Here is a 19,200-nt window from a genome sequence, read left to right as displayed (position 1 = left end):
GAAAGAGAAAGAAGAAAGTGAGAAAGCTGTCTTAAAATTCAACATTCAAAAACGAAGATCATGGCATCTGGTCCCATCACTTCAGGGCAAATAGATGGGGAATCAAAGAAAACAGAGACAGACTTTATTTTCTTGGGCTCCAAAATCAGAACAGATGGTCACTGCAGCCATTAAAAGACACTTGCTCCTTGGAAGAAAAGTTATGACCAACCAAAACAGCATATTAAAAAGCACAGCCATTACTTTGCCAACAAAGGTCTGTATAATCAAAGCTACGGTTTTTCCAGTAGTCATGTATGGATGTGAGAGCTGGACCATAAAGAAAGCTGAGCACTGAAGAATTGATGCTTTTGAACTGTGGTGTCAGAGAAGACTCTTGAGAGTGCCTTGGACTGCAAGGAGATCAAACCATTCAATCCTAAATGAAATCAACCCTGAATATTCATTGGAAGGACTGATACTGAAGCTGAAGCTCCAATACTTTGCACCTAATGTGAAGAATTGACTCTTTAGAAAAGACCCTGATGCTGGGAAAGATTGAAGCCTGGAGTAGAAGGGGATGACAGAGGATGAGATGGTTGTATGGCATCACAACCTCGATGGACATTGGTTTGAGCAATCTCTGGGAGTTTATGATGGACAGTGAAGCCTGGCATGCTGAAGTCCATAGGGTCACAAAGAGTTGGACATAACTGAAACGAAAGTATAGTTAAGGAAAATAAAACTGAAATAATAAGAATTCTTAGCTCATAGGGTTATTTTGAGGTTTAAATGAGTTAGATCTTTTAAGACTTTTGTAAGTACTACCTGCTATAATAATTATTTTTACTAGAGTGCTGAAACTATTGGTATTAATTATTTTAACCTTTTTATTATTTTGCTTTGCATTTGAGAAGAGGGATAGGAAAGTAGAAAGGGAAGAGGAAGGCAGAATGGGATGGGAGGGAAGATCGAAAGGAGGATAAAATGGAGAAAGCCAGTAAGACTTAGTGAAGTACTAAGTTAAAGAGAAAGAGGCAGACAGACAGAGAGTGAGCGAGAGTCTGAGATCAAGCTGCTTGAAAGTTTTTACTCAATATTCCTGTAAAACTTTTATTCATAACTAGCTTTACTTAGTAGTAGTAGTGTTAGCTGTTCATTCCTGTCCAACTCTTTGCAACCCCATGGACTGTAGCCCACCAGGCTCGTCTGTTCATGGAATTCTCCAGGCAAGAATACTGGAGTGGGTTGCCATTCCCTTCTCCAGGGGATTTTCCTGACCCAGGGATTGAACCTGGGTCTCCTGCATTGTGAGCAGATTCTTTACCATCTGAGCCACCAGGAAACCCCACTAAGTTTTATGGAGACAAGCAAGAAAAGATATAGAGAGGTAAACAGTCTTGGGACAGTGTGAATTCTCTGCTTTTTGATTTGAGATCTTTTTGTTTGTTTGTTGTTTGTTTTCTGTTTCATTGTTAATTAACACAATACACTCACCAAAATACCAAATAATCTTTCACTCAATTTTATTAAGATGTAACTTCCTCCCTCAACACTCTACTTAGCTCCCTGATAGAAAATTTCACTCTTCTTAGGCAAGATCAGCCTGTATTGTTTCTGGAGCTATTCATTTTATAACAGCTAAATTTCATAATTGTTTATAGTTCTGAAAAAGTAGATTTAGAGGAGATATTTCATTTGTTAGATAAGTATGGTGGACTGCAGCTGGGCCCAGAGGAACTTTTCAGGAAGAAAAGAAGCAGGAAGATACAACTCGGAAAATTCCTTCATTATTTTTCCCTTTCCTTTTTTTTTTTCTTTTTTAATTCCTCTTAACATTGCAACTGCTTTTTCACTGAATAGACTTTTGACCTTTCTTATTTATTAAACCTAATCAATTTCAAAGTGAGACATTTCACAATTTCAAAGTGTTAATACACTATTGACCAAAGTATATCTATTCAATGTCAAAATAAGGTTAAAAATGAGAAAAAAAAAATAGGGTTCTTCTGATTATGTTGAAAAGTGAGAGCACTGAAAAATTATAACTTCTTTGGTAATCTCTTTATAGATATATTACAGATTAAGCAGGTAAAAAGTAGGCTTGATGATGAAATCAGAAAAACATAGTTCTAAAATTTCTAAAGACTTAAGAACGTTGAAACAAAACAATTAAATTGGAAGTCTTTCAAAAGTTGCATGTGGAAAGTCAACTTGTAAGTGGTTTACAAAGATTGTGGAAGAAGTCTATGTATCACCAAGGGGTGGGAGTGGGATTGTAAATGATATTCCTTCATTACCGCATGTAAGGACAGTACTAATATACAGGACACAGCAAAACTGTACAGTGGCATTGTGAAGGTGAAAAGTTTTCAAAGATAATATTATCCATATTTCTTTTCCCTCCAGTATGGGATGGGAGAGAAGAACAGAGGGAGGAGAAAAGAGGGAGAGATAGTGGAAGTGAGTAAGGTACTAAGTTAGAGAGAACTATGTGTAACCTGGTTCAAGCCAGTTTAATTTGACTAGCCTTATTTTCTTCAGTTATAAAATGGAAGTGCAATATAAACCCCAGAAAGATGTGAACATAAATAATGATGATTAGTTTTTAACTAACATTTTTGAGTGTTGTACATGTGACAGTTACTGTGCTCAAAGCACCTTCAGTTCAGTTCAGTTCAGTTCAGTCGCTCAGTCGTGTCCGACTCTCCGCGACCCCATGAATCACAGCACGCCAGGCCTCCCTGTCCATCACCAACTCCCGGAGTTCACTCAAACTCATGTCCACAGAGTTGGTGATGCCATCCAGCCATCTCATTCTCAGTCGTCCCCTTCTTCTCCTGCCCCCAACCTTTCCCAGCATTGGAGTCTTTTCCAGTGAGTCAACTCATCGCATGAGGTGGCCAATCATATGAGTTAATACATATTAAAATACGTACTACCATGCCTGACAAATGGTAGGCATTAAACTGTCAATTTGTTTTCAAGTGATATACAAATAGGTATTACAAATAAATGCAACTACAGATAAAGCTGAATAGTCAAAGAAGCTCTCCTTAGTGAACATATTTATTAATACCAGTTAATAGACAGACCTGTAAATTGATAAAGACAACACCAAGTATTAAGTGTTATTATACTGATAAACACAAAGATCAGAGATGGTGCAGAGGAGGAAATAACCACATAATGTACTTCAGGGTACCACTTTTGTCTTTCCTTCTTCTGCTTCTCTATTTCCTCATCTTTTCCAGTCTCTCATCTATTATCTTAAGAAATGTTCAAAATTAAGAGTGAATGCAACTTTATTATGGAAGATGAAGGAACATTCAATTTCCATTCCACTTCTTTCCCATATCAAGTTCCCTTTGCAAAGCTGCTATAAATTGGCATAATCAATCATCTTTTAGCTCTTTTTGTCTTTTTTTAAGTTTAGCACTTATATTGCTTTGTATTATGTTGTGAGTGAAAGCTATACTGGAAATTGTGTATTTGATGTGACATAAGTCAGTAACTGAACTGAATTCTTAATTTATGAGGCAGAAAGTCTCTTTTAATGAATGGTATTAGTTGCTACAAATAAACTTCAACAAATGAAAACAACCAAAAAACTGCAAAAAAACCCACAAAAACACAGACAAACTTATGTTTGCACTAGTGATCCTTCAGTTATGACTCTGGTATTAAATAATTCATTTTAGGCACCTGATACTTTTCCTGCTATCTACCTGTTCAGAGGAAGCCTGATGTCAAGCAGCATAACAGAGTTGTTCATCACTGAAGTACTCCTTACATTACATAAAGTATGAATAAAAATGAGAAAGATTCTAAGATTTAACAGCTAAAATGTCGTAGATACTCAATTAAATGTGATTTCATACAATATTTGGTGTCAGTCACTCAATTGTGTCTGACTCTGCAACTCATGGGCTGTAGCCCGTCAGGCTCCTGTGTCCATGTAATTCTGCTTAAACTGCATTATTTTTAAAATTTTGGTGTGTGAGCCAATGAGTAAGACAATTTATAATATATTCTCAGTACTCCATTTTTTTCTTTGCTTGTCATCTATCATTTTATTCTAGAGAAAAGAAAAAAAGTCTCAGGACTTTGCCTTAGGCAGGATTGACTTTCTTTCCCTCTGATGCTGTTTGCCTTGATAGAAGAGCAGAGTACTCATGTTTTGTTTGTTTGCTTGCTTCCTTGTCTCTATAGACCATACTAGTTGCCTTGCTTTCTGTTTTCATGTTCCTCATCCCTTTAACAATATCACAGCAAGCAGAGTTCTCAGTGCAACTTAGATACCTTTCTAGAAGTGTTGTTTCCAAACTTTAGCTGAAGTATCATTTTTCGCATGCAAAGGTATTACCTGGGGGAGCTTGTTAAAAATTCAGGTCTCTGGAAATCAGCCCCAGAGATTCTGATTCACTTGATATGGGATAGAATAATGGAATCTAAAATTTTTGTAAGAAAACTGTGGGAGGTCCTTAGCCCTTGGAGAGACATGATTCTAGGCTGTGGGTATTCCTGGCCTCAGCCTCATTATTACTTCTGGATAATGGGACATTTCTACAGCTTCTTTAATGGCTTCAGCACCAGGCTACCAGTCTTCCTTTCCTCAAAATGCCCTACCATCTTTGACATCCATTTTGATGAACTTTCTAATACTCTAGTCTGAAAAATGTTCAAATCCCTCTTGATCGCAATCTTTAAAAGTTATATGTCAGATGTTGGCACTATTTTGAATTGTTTCAACATTTTACATTTTTATTTTTGAAAATGTCTTCTTGATGTAAAAACACTTTATCCTAATTTTCTCACTTCTTAACTTTGAATAAACTTGTCAAAGTTACTCCCACTTGTCAATAAGGTCTTCAGTCTTTCAAACTGCCCTTATTTATCCAATTAATCATGATAATCAAAACCTCCAATTATTCAATGCATACTGTGCATTAGGCCCTGTACTCATAATTTGACATCATTTTTAAAAGTCCTGTGAGGCTGTAATTACATTTTACAGTGTAAATGAGGCTCAAGGAGATAAAGCAATATAACCAAGGATATATAGCTTGTAAATGCTGACTGAAACAGCTTTTTTACTCAACTTAGATAAAATGGCCAAGACATAAAGTTTTCTTGGTTGTTGTAGACTTTCCATGGTTCTCATCCATTCTTGCCTATATATACTTACTTAACTCTGCCTTTTATCTGGAATGCTTTATAAAGCCAATGAATAAATCAAGACATCAAACTTCATATTTTTTATATTTGAAAACTGTCCTGTTTTTCCTTCCACTTAGTGCTTGTCATAGACTGTCTTCTGTGAGTTATTTATATATGTGTTTCCCCTCAACCAGATTATGAACTCCTGGAACAAGAATCAGGATGTGGTAGGAAAAGCTCTCTCTATGGAGCTGGGTAGACCTCGCTATAAATCATAGTTCCAATGCTTGACCAAATGATCTTGACCAGATCCACCATCTCTACTCCTTAGTTTATTATCCACCAGAATGAATATTACCTATCACACAGGGTCATGGTGATGATTAAATAATGAATGGTTCATATTCAGTGTATCTGGAATAGCACCTTGAATATAGCTGGCACAATAAATTCTGAATTATAAGTTACACTGATTCCTGTCTTTCACCTATAACCCCCATAATACTAATCAGCAAAAAGAAGGTCACATTTATCACATATAGTAGAAATACAGGAGAAAACTAGGCCAGAACAAGACCTGTAGAAATAGCTACTTGTTGTTGATATAGTTTGAGAGAAAAAGTACATTTCAAGCTTAATTCTTAGAAGGATATGTCTGTTTAAATTAGCCTTGACATATTGGCATAATACTTCCCAAATTTAAAAAAATGACAAATATAGTCGAGGAAAATCTCCAGTTTAATCACATCTTATTCAGCATATTTATCTGAGTCAATAAGAACTAGAGGACTTATGATTAAGTTCTATATTCATAGCTTTTTTCAACAAAATTAATATGTACGCATAAATCTATTATACCACAGTGTCAGTCACATCTCTATAGGAATTTCAAATATTTTCCTGTAAGACAGTATGTGATAATACTTGCAAAAGCCATCCTAGGGTATCTCATCAAAGTGTCAAAATGGAGTTAATAATTTTGGGCTAAATAACACAAAGAATTAACTATTTCCCAAACTATAAACTGAATACTTATAAATGCCTTATTAAACCACTGACAATTTTATATAAACTATATTATACATGGGTAGTTTTATTTGCCAGTTATGTGAGCTTTGTATGTTTACTATATCTGAAATTTTTCTTGAAAATATGTCATTTGGTCATTGCTTTATTACCTTTATTTTCTGAGTAAAATGGATAGAGTTCTTTGTTATAAAAGTATTATATGATTAACACAGCTATAAGTGAACATGGCTAATTGGCCTTCATGGAACTTTTCCTGTCAGGCAGCTAACTCAAATTGACTCTCGAAAATATATTGTTTCTCAATGCCAGATTCAATTTCTCCAGAAGGTTGCTAATGTGTATAAGGGCTCTGCCCCTCTTCTCTGAACATTTTGTGTCTTACAAGGTTGTGACACTATGCCAGATTATTTTTATCTTGTTATCATGGAACAAAACCCAGTGAAAGCCTGAAGCCAATATTACACATTGTTGTATGATTGTTCAAGGGCAGAGCAATACTCCGTTTCATTAAGGGACAACCTTTCAATGTCAAGGGACCAAAGGGTTTGATAAATCTGGAGTTCTCCGGTAGTCCAAAAAGAAAAATGTGGCCAGTATTCCACCAGCATTTGAGAAAAGAAGTCTTAGTGTTTGTTCATGGAATGGCTTATAAGAGTGATCTAATTCTAGAGATTACTCAGATCAGCAACAGTTTGTTTTCAAAGGCTAACCTTCAGGTTCCTCTCTCTTTAAACTTAAGTGATGGGAACAGGCAAGGCATATTTTAAGGAGGCAAGATATTTGTAATTTTAGGGACTATATGAATGGTCAGGGGCTATATGAAAGGTTAGAATATAACCTTATATTCTAAGGTTAATGTTGAAGGTTTCATGGGCTGCATTTTAGTATAGCTAAAAACTAGATCAACAATGAAGACACATTCATAGAAATAATAACTCTGACAACTTTACCCAAATATATGCCTCAGTTCTGTAAGTTCTTTTTCTTTGATCTGCAGGTCATCTTCTAATCTTTCTATTACAATAACATAAGATTCACTGACTTTCTTCTTCCATTCATCTAGTAAAGAAAAACAAAAAGGGACTGATTCATAGCTGTGCTTTGCAAAATGTAGACACAACTCATAACATACAAGTGATTAAAACTCTGCTCTTACTCTGAATTAAACAATACTTAATTTAAATTACTGATTTAGTTTAAAATGCAAATGTTTATATTTAAAAGGCAATCATATAGAATTGTAGTAATTAAAAACCCATTTGATACTGGATAATATATTTACATAGAAGAATATATTTGACTTATTTCATTTGATTTTATTGCATTATAATTATAGCAATCTCTAGTTGCTAGACAAGAGTTTTTAGGTTTTAAGTACTAGATACTTAAAATGTAATCCTAAAATCCCTATATTCAACAGTATTCCAAATTTTTTTTCTATAGCATTATATCTAGGAACTAAAACATTATAGTATTATAAGAAATTTTATGGCTTTTTCTAAAGATCTTTCTGAGAAAAAATAATTTGAGTTCAGATAATCTTAACACTTTTGCATAAATTTTGTCTTGTCCTCTTGCAAAAATTAGCAGATATTCCAGTGAAATGTTAACTATATATAATACCTACTGAATTATATTACATTTAAAGATATAAGAATAATTACCAGTACAAGTTTGCGTTGGTCTGGATTTATAATTTCCCATTTGTTAGAAGTTTCTTCTTTTCCCCAGTGCAGTTCCTGAGGCTGCAAGATTCCAAGTTCAAGTGCAGTGACAGTCCAGTTGAAAAATACTTTGATAGTCGGGCTAAAAATAAGCTGACTGTCAAATGGAATGTCATGCAACAATGACAAAGAATAAAATAGTTTGTGGTTTCAACGGTGCAATCATGAAAGGAATTAGTCAGTCTATTTAAAAGAGCTATAGCAAAGATAAAGAGTAAATGTTTCCATACGATTATTTGCCTTGATCCATTGATTATTTACCCATATGTACCTTGATGGGCATTTCTTTTAATCTAGAAAGTCATTCTGTTACATCTGAGGTTCAGCTGCTGCTACTGCTAAGTCACTTCAGTCGTGTCCGACTCTGTGCGACCCCATAGACGGAAGCCCACCAGGCTCCCCCGTCCCTGGGATTCTCCAGGCAAGAACACTGGAGTGGGTTGCCATTTCCTTCTCCAATGTGTGAAAGTGAAAAGTGAAAGTGAAGTCGCTCAGTCGTGTCCGACCCTTAGCGACCCCACGGACTACAGCCCACCAGGCTCCTCCATCCATGGGATTTTCTAGGCAATAGTACTGGAGTGGCTGAGGTCCAGAAAGAGCTATTAAAACTACCTAGATCGTCTTTCAGCATCATTTTCTCCTAAGCCAAAGTAAAGGTTGTTGGAAAATGGTGACTTGAGATAGAATTTGTCTCAATAGAATATAAATAATGGAAATCAACATCCTATGGCATACTACTAATAGAAATGAATGTGAATTTGGCCTAGAGCAGAGCTACAAAATTATTTTTCCAGGAAGAAATTCTCAACATAGACCATGATTAATTTATACCACTTGTTGATTATATTGACCGTGAGTCACAGATAAGGATCTAAGACAGTGATTTCTACAAACAGCAATTCATAAAATAACAATGACAAGAACAATAAGATTACAGATAATAAGATGGACTGCTTAGCATCCAGACACTAGTCTAAGTGTTTTATATGCATTTTGTCATTTATACCTTATATAATCCTGCAAGGTGTATAGTAGTCTCATTTTATAGATGAGAAAATCCAGATTTGCTAGCAGAGAGCAGGAAATGGCAACCCGCTCCAGTGTTCTTGCCTGGAGAATCCCAGGGACAGGGGAGCCTGGTGGACTTCCATCTATGGGGTCGCACAGAGTCAGACAAGACTGAAGCGACTTAGCAGCAGCAGCAGCAGCAGAGGAATATGAAATTAATTCTGAGTTTATATGATTCTAAAGTCTAAGTTAGATATTACACTAAACAGCAGCATTCCTCTTTGGACATGCATATTTCTATTGATATAAATGAACTCAGGGTATGATGGAGAATAAATGGAAAACCCAGAGATTTTCAACTATATATCTCTTTTGGATAATGTAATTATTTACACCTAGAATACACACACGTCAGTCTTGAAATCCTCCTTTAGAGGCTATACTTTCAATGTAATACACATGAATTTCCTATTTATTGAAGTTGAATGTTCAAATAACTGCTTCTTTTTGAAGCAACTGCTTAGACAAATTAATCATTTCCCACAACTTTTTCTCAGCAAAGGTAATCTAAGTTCCAGAAGGACAGTCTCTATACTGATCAGATATAGTTTGAGAAGTCGGTATCTAACCTTATGGACATCTCTGTCCTCTCATGGATATAATCCTGATTTCTCCTTCCTCAGTATATGCTGCCAGGGCCATTGATGTCTGCTTCACTGTGGTGGCCTCTGGTTACTTGATCCATGCACTCTGCATTTTCCTTGTTTGAGGACTTCAGCTATACCAGCTTTCAGCACTTGGGTGATGCCCATCCCTTTAGGTCAGAAAGTCCTTGCTTTCCCCAGATATGCTCTTCTCAGGCTCACTGGCCTAGGCACCTGACTTCCTAAATGCCTGGTTCTGGTGACCAAGCATTCAGTCCCATCCTGAAGTCCTGAAGACCAAACTAGATAGTCTTTTTAAAGAGGCCAGCAATCTCCCAGAGCCACACATTGGAAAGTAACATACAAGTTCCCTTCTCTCAGATTTCCATGGTTTTCATATCTTAAATCGAGAGGGACAGGGATGGGAGCCAGGGCTTTTGACCTTCTTGAGGACATCTAAATCTGTCTGTCTTTTTCCCGATCTTCTTTCTTCTTTCTCTCTCCACTATTTCATAGCTTATATCTCTGTGTATAAGTGGGTGTGCACTGCCTCTACCAATGAAGGAAAAGCTAATTCTTATATCATCTTACACTGTCTTTTCAAATTCCCCTTTGGTATGTAAATTTAATGCATTGATTTTTAGGATTTTTCCTTTTAATTTTTGCAAATATTTTTTATTATCTCAGAAAGCTTTGCTCTTACAAATGAAGGCTATGACTTTCAAAGCTACAATTTTTGCAATAGGTTTTAAAATCCAATCAACAACTCAATCGGATTTTTCTATACCCTGAGGCAATAAATTTTGCTAAAAATGGTGAAAATGATAATCTCAATACCTAAAATATTAAATGTTACTGAATTTCCTGCTTCCAAAGGAACACTATCTATTAGCCCTTTTGTGACTGTGAGTCAAGGTCATGGGTTGAGGGCAATACAGATGCCTTCAGGGACATGAAGAAAAGGCTGGAATAAGTAAATGATCCAGGATAACAATCCTGCTTTTCTTTCCTAAGGAATGCTGGAGGGAATCCACACAGAAGCAGGAAATATTTCCTCCACTGCACTGTGTATCTCTGTAAAAATTACTTCTTTGTACCTTGAGTTGATAACATGCTCTAAATTGAACTCTGCTCTTCCCAGTTCTGAGATTTTCAGAAGTGCAGAATGTCAAATATTATAAAAAATAAAACCCAATTTAAAAAATGACTTTAGTCATTTTTCTCAACTTCTCAAACTTTAGTGAGAGTAAACACTACCTGAGAAGCTTTGTGAAAATATAGAAACCAGGGCTCTTTACCCAGAAATTCTGATTCAGTAGAACAGGAGCAGGGCTTAGAATCTAATTTTAATAGGCATCCCTAGTGATTCTAATGGAGAAGGCAATGGCAAGCCACTCCAGTACTCTTGACTGGAAAATGCCATGGATGGAGGAGCCTGGTAGGCTGCAGTCCGTGGGGTCGCTAAGGGTCGGACACAACTGAGCGACTTCACTTTCACTTTTCACTTTCACACATTGGAGAAGGAAATGGCAACCCACTCCAGTATTCTTGCCTGGAGAATCCCAGGGACGGGGGAGCCTGGTGGGCTTCCGTCTATGGGGTCACACAGAGTCGGACACGACTGGAGTGACTTAGCAGTAGAAGCAGTGATTCTAAAGTAGATGCTTACTTGAAGCTTTGAGGAGCACTATTTTAAGATGTCATCTGAATATCTGAGGTTATTGATATTTCTCCCAGCAATCTTGATTCCAGCTTGTGCTTCTTCCAGCCCAGCATTCCTCATGATGTACTCTGCATATAAGTTAAATAAGCAGGGTGACAATATACAACCTTGACGCACTCCTTTTCCTATTTGGAACCAGTCTGTTGTTCCATGACCAGTTCTAACTGTTGCTTCCTGACCTGCATACAGGTTTCTGAAGAGGCAGGTCAGGTGGTCTGGTATTCCCATCTCTTTCAGAATTTTCCACAGTTTATTGTGATCCACACAGTCAAAAGCTTTGGCATAGTCATTTAAGATGGCTTAAAGTGAGATACCATTTCTGTCCTTTATGACACTACCCTTATGGCAGAAAGTGAAGAGGAACTCAAAAGCCTCTTGATGAAAGTGAAAGAGGAGAGTGAAAAGGTTGGCTTGAAGCTCAACATTCAGAAAACAAAGATCATGGCATCTGGTCCCATCACTTCTTGGGAAATAGATGGAAAAACAGTGGAAACAGTGTCAGACTTTATTTTTTTGGGCTCCAAAATCACTGCAGATGCTGATTGTAGCCATGAAATTAAAAGACGCTTGCTCCTTGGAAGGAAAGTTATGACCAACCTTGATAGTATATTAAAAAGCAGAGACATTACTTTGCCAACAAAGGTCCGTCTAGTCAAGGCAATGGTTTTTCCCGTGGTCATGTATGGATGTGAGAGTTGGACTGTGAAGAAGGCTGACCGCCGAAGAATCGATGCTTTTGAACTGTGGTGTTGGAGAAGACTCTTAAGAGTCCCTTATACTGCAAGGAGATCCAACCAGTCCATTCTAAAGGAGATCAATCCTGGGTGTTCATTGGAGGGACTGATGCTAAAGCTGAAACTGCAATACTTTGGCCACCTCATGCGACGAGTTGACTCACTGGAAAAGACTCTGATGCTGGGAAAGGTTGGGGGCGTGAGGAGAAGGGGACGATGGAGAATGAGATGGCTGGATGGCATCACCGACTCTGTGGACATGAGTTTGAGTGTACTCCGGGAGTTGGTGATAGACAGGGAGGCCTGGTGTGCTGTGATTCATGGGGTCGTGGAGAGTCGGACACGACTGAGCGACTGAACTGAACTGAAAGTGAGATACATACTCACCAGGAATTTTCTGAGTCTCTGAATTCCGTATATGGGAAAAGAGGAGAGAAAATTGAGATAAAGAGAAAAAGAAGATTGTTTCAGATTTTCAGTGGGTTCTATCCTATGGTAATCAGTGAGGCAATATGTGATTTGGCTATACATCTATAGACTCATGGGCTTCCCAGGTGGTGCTAGTGGTAAAGAACCTGTCTGCCAATGCAGGAGAAATAAGAGAAGCAGGTTCAATCCCTAGGTCAGGACAATCCCTGAGGAGGTCATGGCAACTCACTCTAGTATTCTTGCCTGGAGAATCCCACCACCTGGAGAAGCCTGGTGGGTTATGGTCCATAGGGTCGCAAAGAGTCGGACATTACTGAAGCGACTTAGCACGCACACATGCATATAGTCCTGTACTGTAAAACTGAATCACAAAAGTGGAAACAACCAAGATGCCCTTTACAGGTGAATAAACAAATGTACATGTACATTCATACAATGGAGACTTATTCAGCAATTAAAGAAAGGAGTTACCAAGCCAAGAAAAGTCATGGAATAACTTTAAATGAGTACTGCTAATTAAAACAGCCAGTCAGATAAGGCTGTACACTATATGATTCCAACTATGTTCTGGGAAAGGCAAAACTATGGAGACGGTAAAAAGATAAGTGGTTGCCAGAGGAGCAGTGAGAAGGGGAGGGAGGAATAGGTGGAACACAGGGAATCTTGAGGGCAGTGAAATTATTCTGCATGACATTCTAATGGTAAATACATGCCATTATATATTTGGAAGAAACCACAGAACTGTAAAATAGTAATGTAAACTCTGAATTTTAGTTAATAATGTATCAATATCAGTTCATCAATGGTAACAAATGTACCAAACTAATTTAATATATTAATAATAGGGGAAACTGTTCTGGGGGAAAGGAAAGAAGGAGTATATGGAAACTCTATACTTTCTGCTCAGTAATTCCTGTAAATCTACAACTGCTTTAATAAAAGGGTTTTGTTAATTAAAAAAAATTATTGGAGTACAGTTGATTTATCATGTTGTATTAATTTCAGCTGTACAGTAAAGTGAATCAATTATACATAAACGTATTGTTGCTGTTCAGTCGCTAAGTCGTGTCCAATTCTTTGTGATCCCATAGACTGCAGCACACCAGTCTTCCCTGTCCTACTCTATCTCCTAGAGTTTGCTCAAACTCATGTCCATTGAGTCAGTGATGCTATCTAACCATCTACTCCTTTTTTGGGGGTTACTTCCCAGGTGGCTCAGTGGTAGAGAATCTGCTTGCCAATGAAAGAGATCCAGGAGATGTGGGTTCGACTTCTGGGTTGGGAAGATACCCTGGAAGAGAAAATGGCAACCCACTCTGGTATTCTTCCCTGGAAAACCCCATGGACAGAGGAGCCTGGCAGGCTACAGTCCATGGGGTCACAAAGAGTTGGACATAACTGAATATTCACGCATTATTTTTTAGATTCTTTTCCCATATAAGTCATTGCAGAGTATTGAGAATAGTCTCTTGTATATAGTGGGCTATTAGTTACCTATTTTATATATAGTTGTGTGCATATGTCAACCCTAATTTCCCAGTTTATCCCTTCCCCTTTACTCCCTGGTAATCATAAATTAGCTTTCTACATATGCAACTCTACTTCTGTTTTTGTCTTTTGTTTTAAAGAGTTTTCTTTTTTTCCCCATGTAGGCCATTACGCGTATTGAGTTGAGATCCCTGTGCTATACAGGAGGTTAGTGTTAGTTATCAATTTTATATATAGTAGTGTATATATGTCAGGCCCAATCTCACAATTTACCCCTAACCCTTTCCCCTAATCCTCTGGTAACCATAAGTTTGTAGAAAAGGTCTAGTATTCTTTTTTAATTCAGGAAAATATAAAACAATAAATAAACAAAAACAGTAACTCCTTAGCAAGACCACTTGAATTTTTCCAGGCGTGTTTGTTTATAACTCACAAAGAAAGATTATCTCTAAGGAATATATAACTAACAGTATTTGTTTTTCTTTTACACTTGCTTGTATGTATGTGTTTTTCATTCAAAATGTCAGGGTAGATTTAGTAAATACCTTATTTCTTCAACTATTCCTCTTTGACTAACATTCACGTTCTACTGAATTGCCTAAGTCTAATGTTAATGACTTCATCTTTTCAACTGATTCATCAGAACACTTCAGCACATACATAGATATTCTAATACTTCTGCAATAGCCTATATACATTCTTTTTGAATTCCTTTATTTTTGGTTATATGATTTATTTATCCCAACCTACGCTTGTGCATCCGCTATTTTTATTTTATACTAGTCTTTTCATAAATATTTTAAAGGATGCTTTCAAGATGAAAAATATAAATTTGACCCTGACACTTCTTCTATCTTTATAATTCCAACAGAAAAATTATAAAGAACATGTACCTCATGAAATCAAACCAATGCACTTAAACAATTTTTATCATATTTAGGACTGTGAATTCACTTACACTTAAACCTAAATGATTCTTCTATTGTTTATATGAATTCTCGTTAAGATGTGCCCAAGTTTTAAAAGTTTAAATTTTTGATGTGTTGCATCCGGTTGACAAGCAATAAAAGAATCATAGCTTTAAAAATAATAAGCCAGAATTACTAATTGATATATATTTAGGTTTTTACCTTCTTTTAATAAACATTATGTGTATTGAAACAAAGGTATCTGAAATAAAAACTGAACACTAAGATGTCTATACCTATTCAATTAAAACATTCTTTGATTAATTTCTTTTCAAACAACATATTTTTACATTAGACAGGCATAATAAGTAAGATTATTATTGTTAAATTTCCTTTCTTTTCAAATAGAATATCTAAATTTACAGTATTTTGGGTGGAACTATAAATCACCATTAGGAATCTGAACATTGTTGAGGTAATATTCAGATTAATCCTCAAAAATGAATATATATAAATGCTATACAATATTTAAAGTAACTATTGTATAAAAATGAAAGCAAATGTGAACAAATCAATATCACAGTAATTTTAACTTGTGCTCTCAGTATCTCTAACTGTGAGAGTATATTAAAAAAAGAAAAAAAATCACTATTTTTATTTCCAATATACTACAACTGAAAATGAAAAGATTTTAATCTTTCTTGTACCTCCCTTTGTTGCTGAGTGAACATGTAGTAGAGTTAATTAAAGAATCTAAAGTAAACAGTAATATCTCTGTCAGTGTCTAAAACTTTCTTTCCCAAATTGATAGGACTTATTTCAGTTATCAGCTCAGCTCTTCATTAGTTGATTGATTCATTTATTCACTCAATAAGCATGAACAGTACCTAGCACTCCAAAGAGATCATGGGGACAGTGACAGACATGGAAATAGGCAATTGTAATATAGTATCTGTCTTATGATGAATATATATATATATATATATATATGACTCATAATGAGAAGGTACATCTAATAAAGTCAAGCTTTCAATTGGAAAATATTTCTTTGAGGTATTAAAACGATCAGACCAATCTAAACATGACTCAGACCACTTTCATTCTTTCATCGTCCTATTTTCCTCCTCCTGAGAGTCAGATGGCCTACTAAGGAAATATTATTGTTTTACAATTATAGTTCAGGTAATAGCTACTTATTATCTTTGGGCAAATACCATTTCCATGTCTGAGGCTCCTCATTTAAAAACAAAGGGAAAAACGGTGGACAAAGGAAAAGAATGGTTTTACTTAACTGAAGTTTCTCTTTATCATTTATCCACTTGTGTCTGTGTCTCAAAGTGAAACAAATTTGATGTAGGTAAGATAAATTACTTAAAGCTTCAAACAACGGATCTATGTAACATGTGGTTGTTAAAGAGCCTGCTGGTGATTACATATGACCAGTTCTTTGCTTAGACCATCCAAGCAGAAACAATCTCAGTAAGTAGTCTGTCCAAGCACAGTTATCATTATTTTTGTTACATGCCCTATACTGTATCTTCTTAGTGGTAGAATAGTAATAATGGTTGCCATGCCATACCATTTCATGCCATCTTCTTTTCAATTCAATACCATGTCAGTGTTAGAAATAGCACCATTCTTTGGCATGTACACAAAGTTCCTGATCTCCCTTCTGTTTACATTGTCCACCTCAGTATTCCACCAATCAGAACTGACTTGACTCAATTGTAAAATGTATTCTATCCATGTTATACTATAGTAGAAGAACTAAAATGGCTCCCTTCACAGTTGAAATTTTACAACATATAATCTTGAGTATAAATTAAAAGCAGTGTTATGGTTAAATTGGCATAAAGTTGTTGGGGGTACAAAAAAAGTTAATTTTACCCACAGCTCCATTAACAGATCAATACTTTTGGTTGGGTGAATCAAAAGAAAGTCACAGTTTATAGGTCCACAGAGTATCTGATTTCTTCTTGCGGGGGCTATTGTCTCTGAAGCCCATTATTAGGGGACCTATTATAACAAGTAATGTTTTCAGTTCAGTTCAGTCTCTCAGTCGCATCCGACTCTTTGCGACCCCATGAATCACAGCACGCCAGGCCTCCCTGTCCATCACCAACTCCCAGAGTTCACTCAAACCCACCTCCATCGAGTCGGTGATACCATCCAGCCATCTCATTCTCTGTCGTCCCCTTCTCCTCCCACCCCCAATCCCTCTCAGCATCAGAGTCTTTTCCAGTGAGTCAACTCGTCGCATGAGGTGGCCAAAGTATTGGAGTTTCAGCTTTAGCATCAGTTCTTCCAATGAACACCCAGGACTGATCTCCTTTAGAATGGACTGGTTGGATCTCCTTGCAGTCCAAGGGACTCTCAAGAGTCTTCTCCAACACCACAGTTCAAAAGCATCCATTCCTCGATGATCAGCTTTCTTCACAGTCCAACTCTCACATCCATACATGACCACGGGAAAAACCATAGCCTTGACCAGATGGACCTTGGTTGACAAAGTAATGTCTCTGCTTTTTCATATGCTATCTAGGTCATAACTTTCCTTCCAGGGAGTAAGTGTCTTAGTATATCTTTAATACCAGGCAGAATTTTGATAATAAACCCAAGTAAGTGCTTCCAATTTTATAGTCAATTTTGGAGAAGGAAATGGCAACCCACTCCAGTGTTCTCGCCTGGAGAATCCCAGGGACGGGGGAGCCTGGTAGGAGGCCGTCTATGGGGTCACAGAGTCAGACACGACTGAAGTGACTTAGCAGCAGCAGCAGCATACCTAATTTTACTGGCATTCAAATAATATATCCTTCCCATCCAGAATTTAATAATCTAAGTATAAATTAAAAATTATGTTTTAAATTAGACTTTGTGAACAGTTATATACATTTTCTTCTTTTTATATACATTTTATGTCTTTTCTTTAATTTGGATTATCCAGAATAGACTGTAATTGTGAACTTCAAGACAATTTATTTTCTATTAAATCTGTACATGTACTAATTCACAAAATCATCTTAAGATCAGGGAAGCATCCTTTAATGTTATTAAGGCTGGTAATTATACCTTTTCATTGGTCAAATATATTCATATTTGACAAGTATGTATTATAACTATATATGTGTATCCATGCAGATTATATATACATACATATGCATAAGTTACATACATATGTAATATATGTATATAAGAGTGAGTGAGTGCTCAGTCACTTAGTCCTGTCTGACTCTTTGGGACCCCATGAACTGTAGCCCAACAGGTTCTTCTGTCCATGGGCTTGTGTGAGTGAAAGTTGCTCAGTCATGTCCAGCTCTTTGCAACCCCATGGATTGCAACCCCATTATCCTGGCAAGAATATTGGAGTGGGGATCCCCAACCCAGGGATCAAACCTGCTCTCCTGCATTGGCAGGCAGATTCTTTGCCACTGAGCCACCTGGAAAGCCCCAATATATGTATACACTTTTCACAAAAACAATAATACAGCAAACTGACATTGTGAAGTCCTACCCCAGTAAAGCCTATACGAAGGCAATATCTACTTCTATTAAAGCACTTATTACAGATGATAGAACTAATGCTTTCATCTCTCCTGTTAGGCTGTGAGCAGCTTAAGAGCAGAAATTATGTCTTACTCACTTTTGCATTCCCAACAGCCTAGCATAGAGCCAGACAGATACAGATATAAATTTAATTGTTTTGGTTTGAATTGAATTGAACTAAACTGAACCAAACTGTATTAGATTGAAACAATTAAATTGAGTAGACTCAATCTCTTCAGTAAGGGAAATACTGCCCAGGTCTAAAACAGAGGTAAAGTGAGTAGAGATGAAACCATTGCCAATTCTGTAGACAAAATATGACAGCATTTTGAAATTCCATGCAAAGATAAATAATTCTAATCTCTTTATATTTTCTCATATTCTCTTTAAAATTTTACCTATAACTTAAGAAGTTTTTGCATTACTTGGAGTTGTTAACATTAACCATTTTTACAAGATATATGATGCTCTAGCAATAGTTTACAAATCAGACATCATGGAGAGTTTCTAAACCCTACAATTACCAGGACCTGATCAACTAAATCAGAATCCACTGGGATCAGGCCCTTGAGTTAGGGGAAAAAAAAAAACTTCCAAAGTGATTGTGACATTGTTTGTCCATAAAATAAGTATACAGTAGGGTCCCTGTCTACTGCATATATATGTCTGAATATAACCTAATTTTATATTCGAAAGGATCACTTACCATACAAAGTAGTTTTTGATGTACATTAATTAATGGTGCAAAAAAACCTCCAAGCTAAATAAATTAAAAAGAGGAAAGTGTTACATCAGACTGGTTCAGTTCAGTTCAGTCGCTCAGTCGTGTCC

General features: G+C 36.5%; 1 protein-coding gene across 3 annotated transcripts in view; it reads right to left on the bottom strand.

The window, feature by feature from the left end:
* The window catches only part of TNNI3K (TNNI3 interacting kinase), a 383,736-nt gene that overhangs the window by 323,925 nt on the left and 40,611 nt on the right, over nucleotides 1–19,200 (bottom strand). For 2 of the 3 annotated variants that reach the window (XM_088835391.1, XM_088835392.1), the window contains exons 1-2: nucleotides 7,833–7,970; nucleotides 7,119–7,227 (exon numbers count right to left, since the gene is read on the bottom strand). In XM_088835391.1, the coding sequence (XP_088691517.1) occupies nucleotides 7,119–7,227; nucleotides 7,833–7,872 (149 nt within the window). In that variant the 5' untranslated portion in view covers nucleotides 7,873–7,970. Of the gene's footprint in view, nucleotides 1–7,118; nucleotides 7,228–7,832; nucleotides 7,971–19,200 lie in introns of those variants that run through there. The other variant, XM_055402899.2, reaches the window with a different exon arrangement.

Source organism: Moschus berezovskii, chromosome 4 (genome assembly GCF_049115385.1).
Source record: "Moschus berezovskii isolate FMDL1 chromosome 4, NW_MosBer_1.0, whole genome shotgun sequence".
Lineage (NCBI taxonomy): Eukaryota > Metazoa > Chordata > Mammalia > Artiodactyla > Moschidae > Moschus > Moschus berezovskii.
This window is presented reverse-complemented; position numbering and strand designations above follow the sequence as displayed.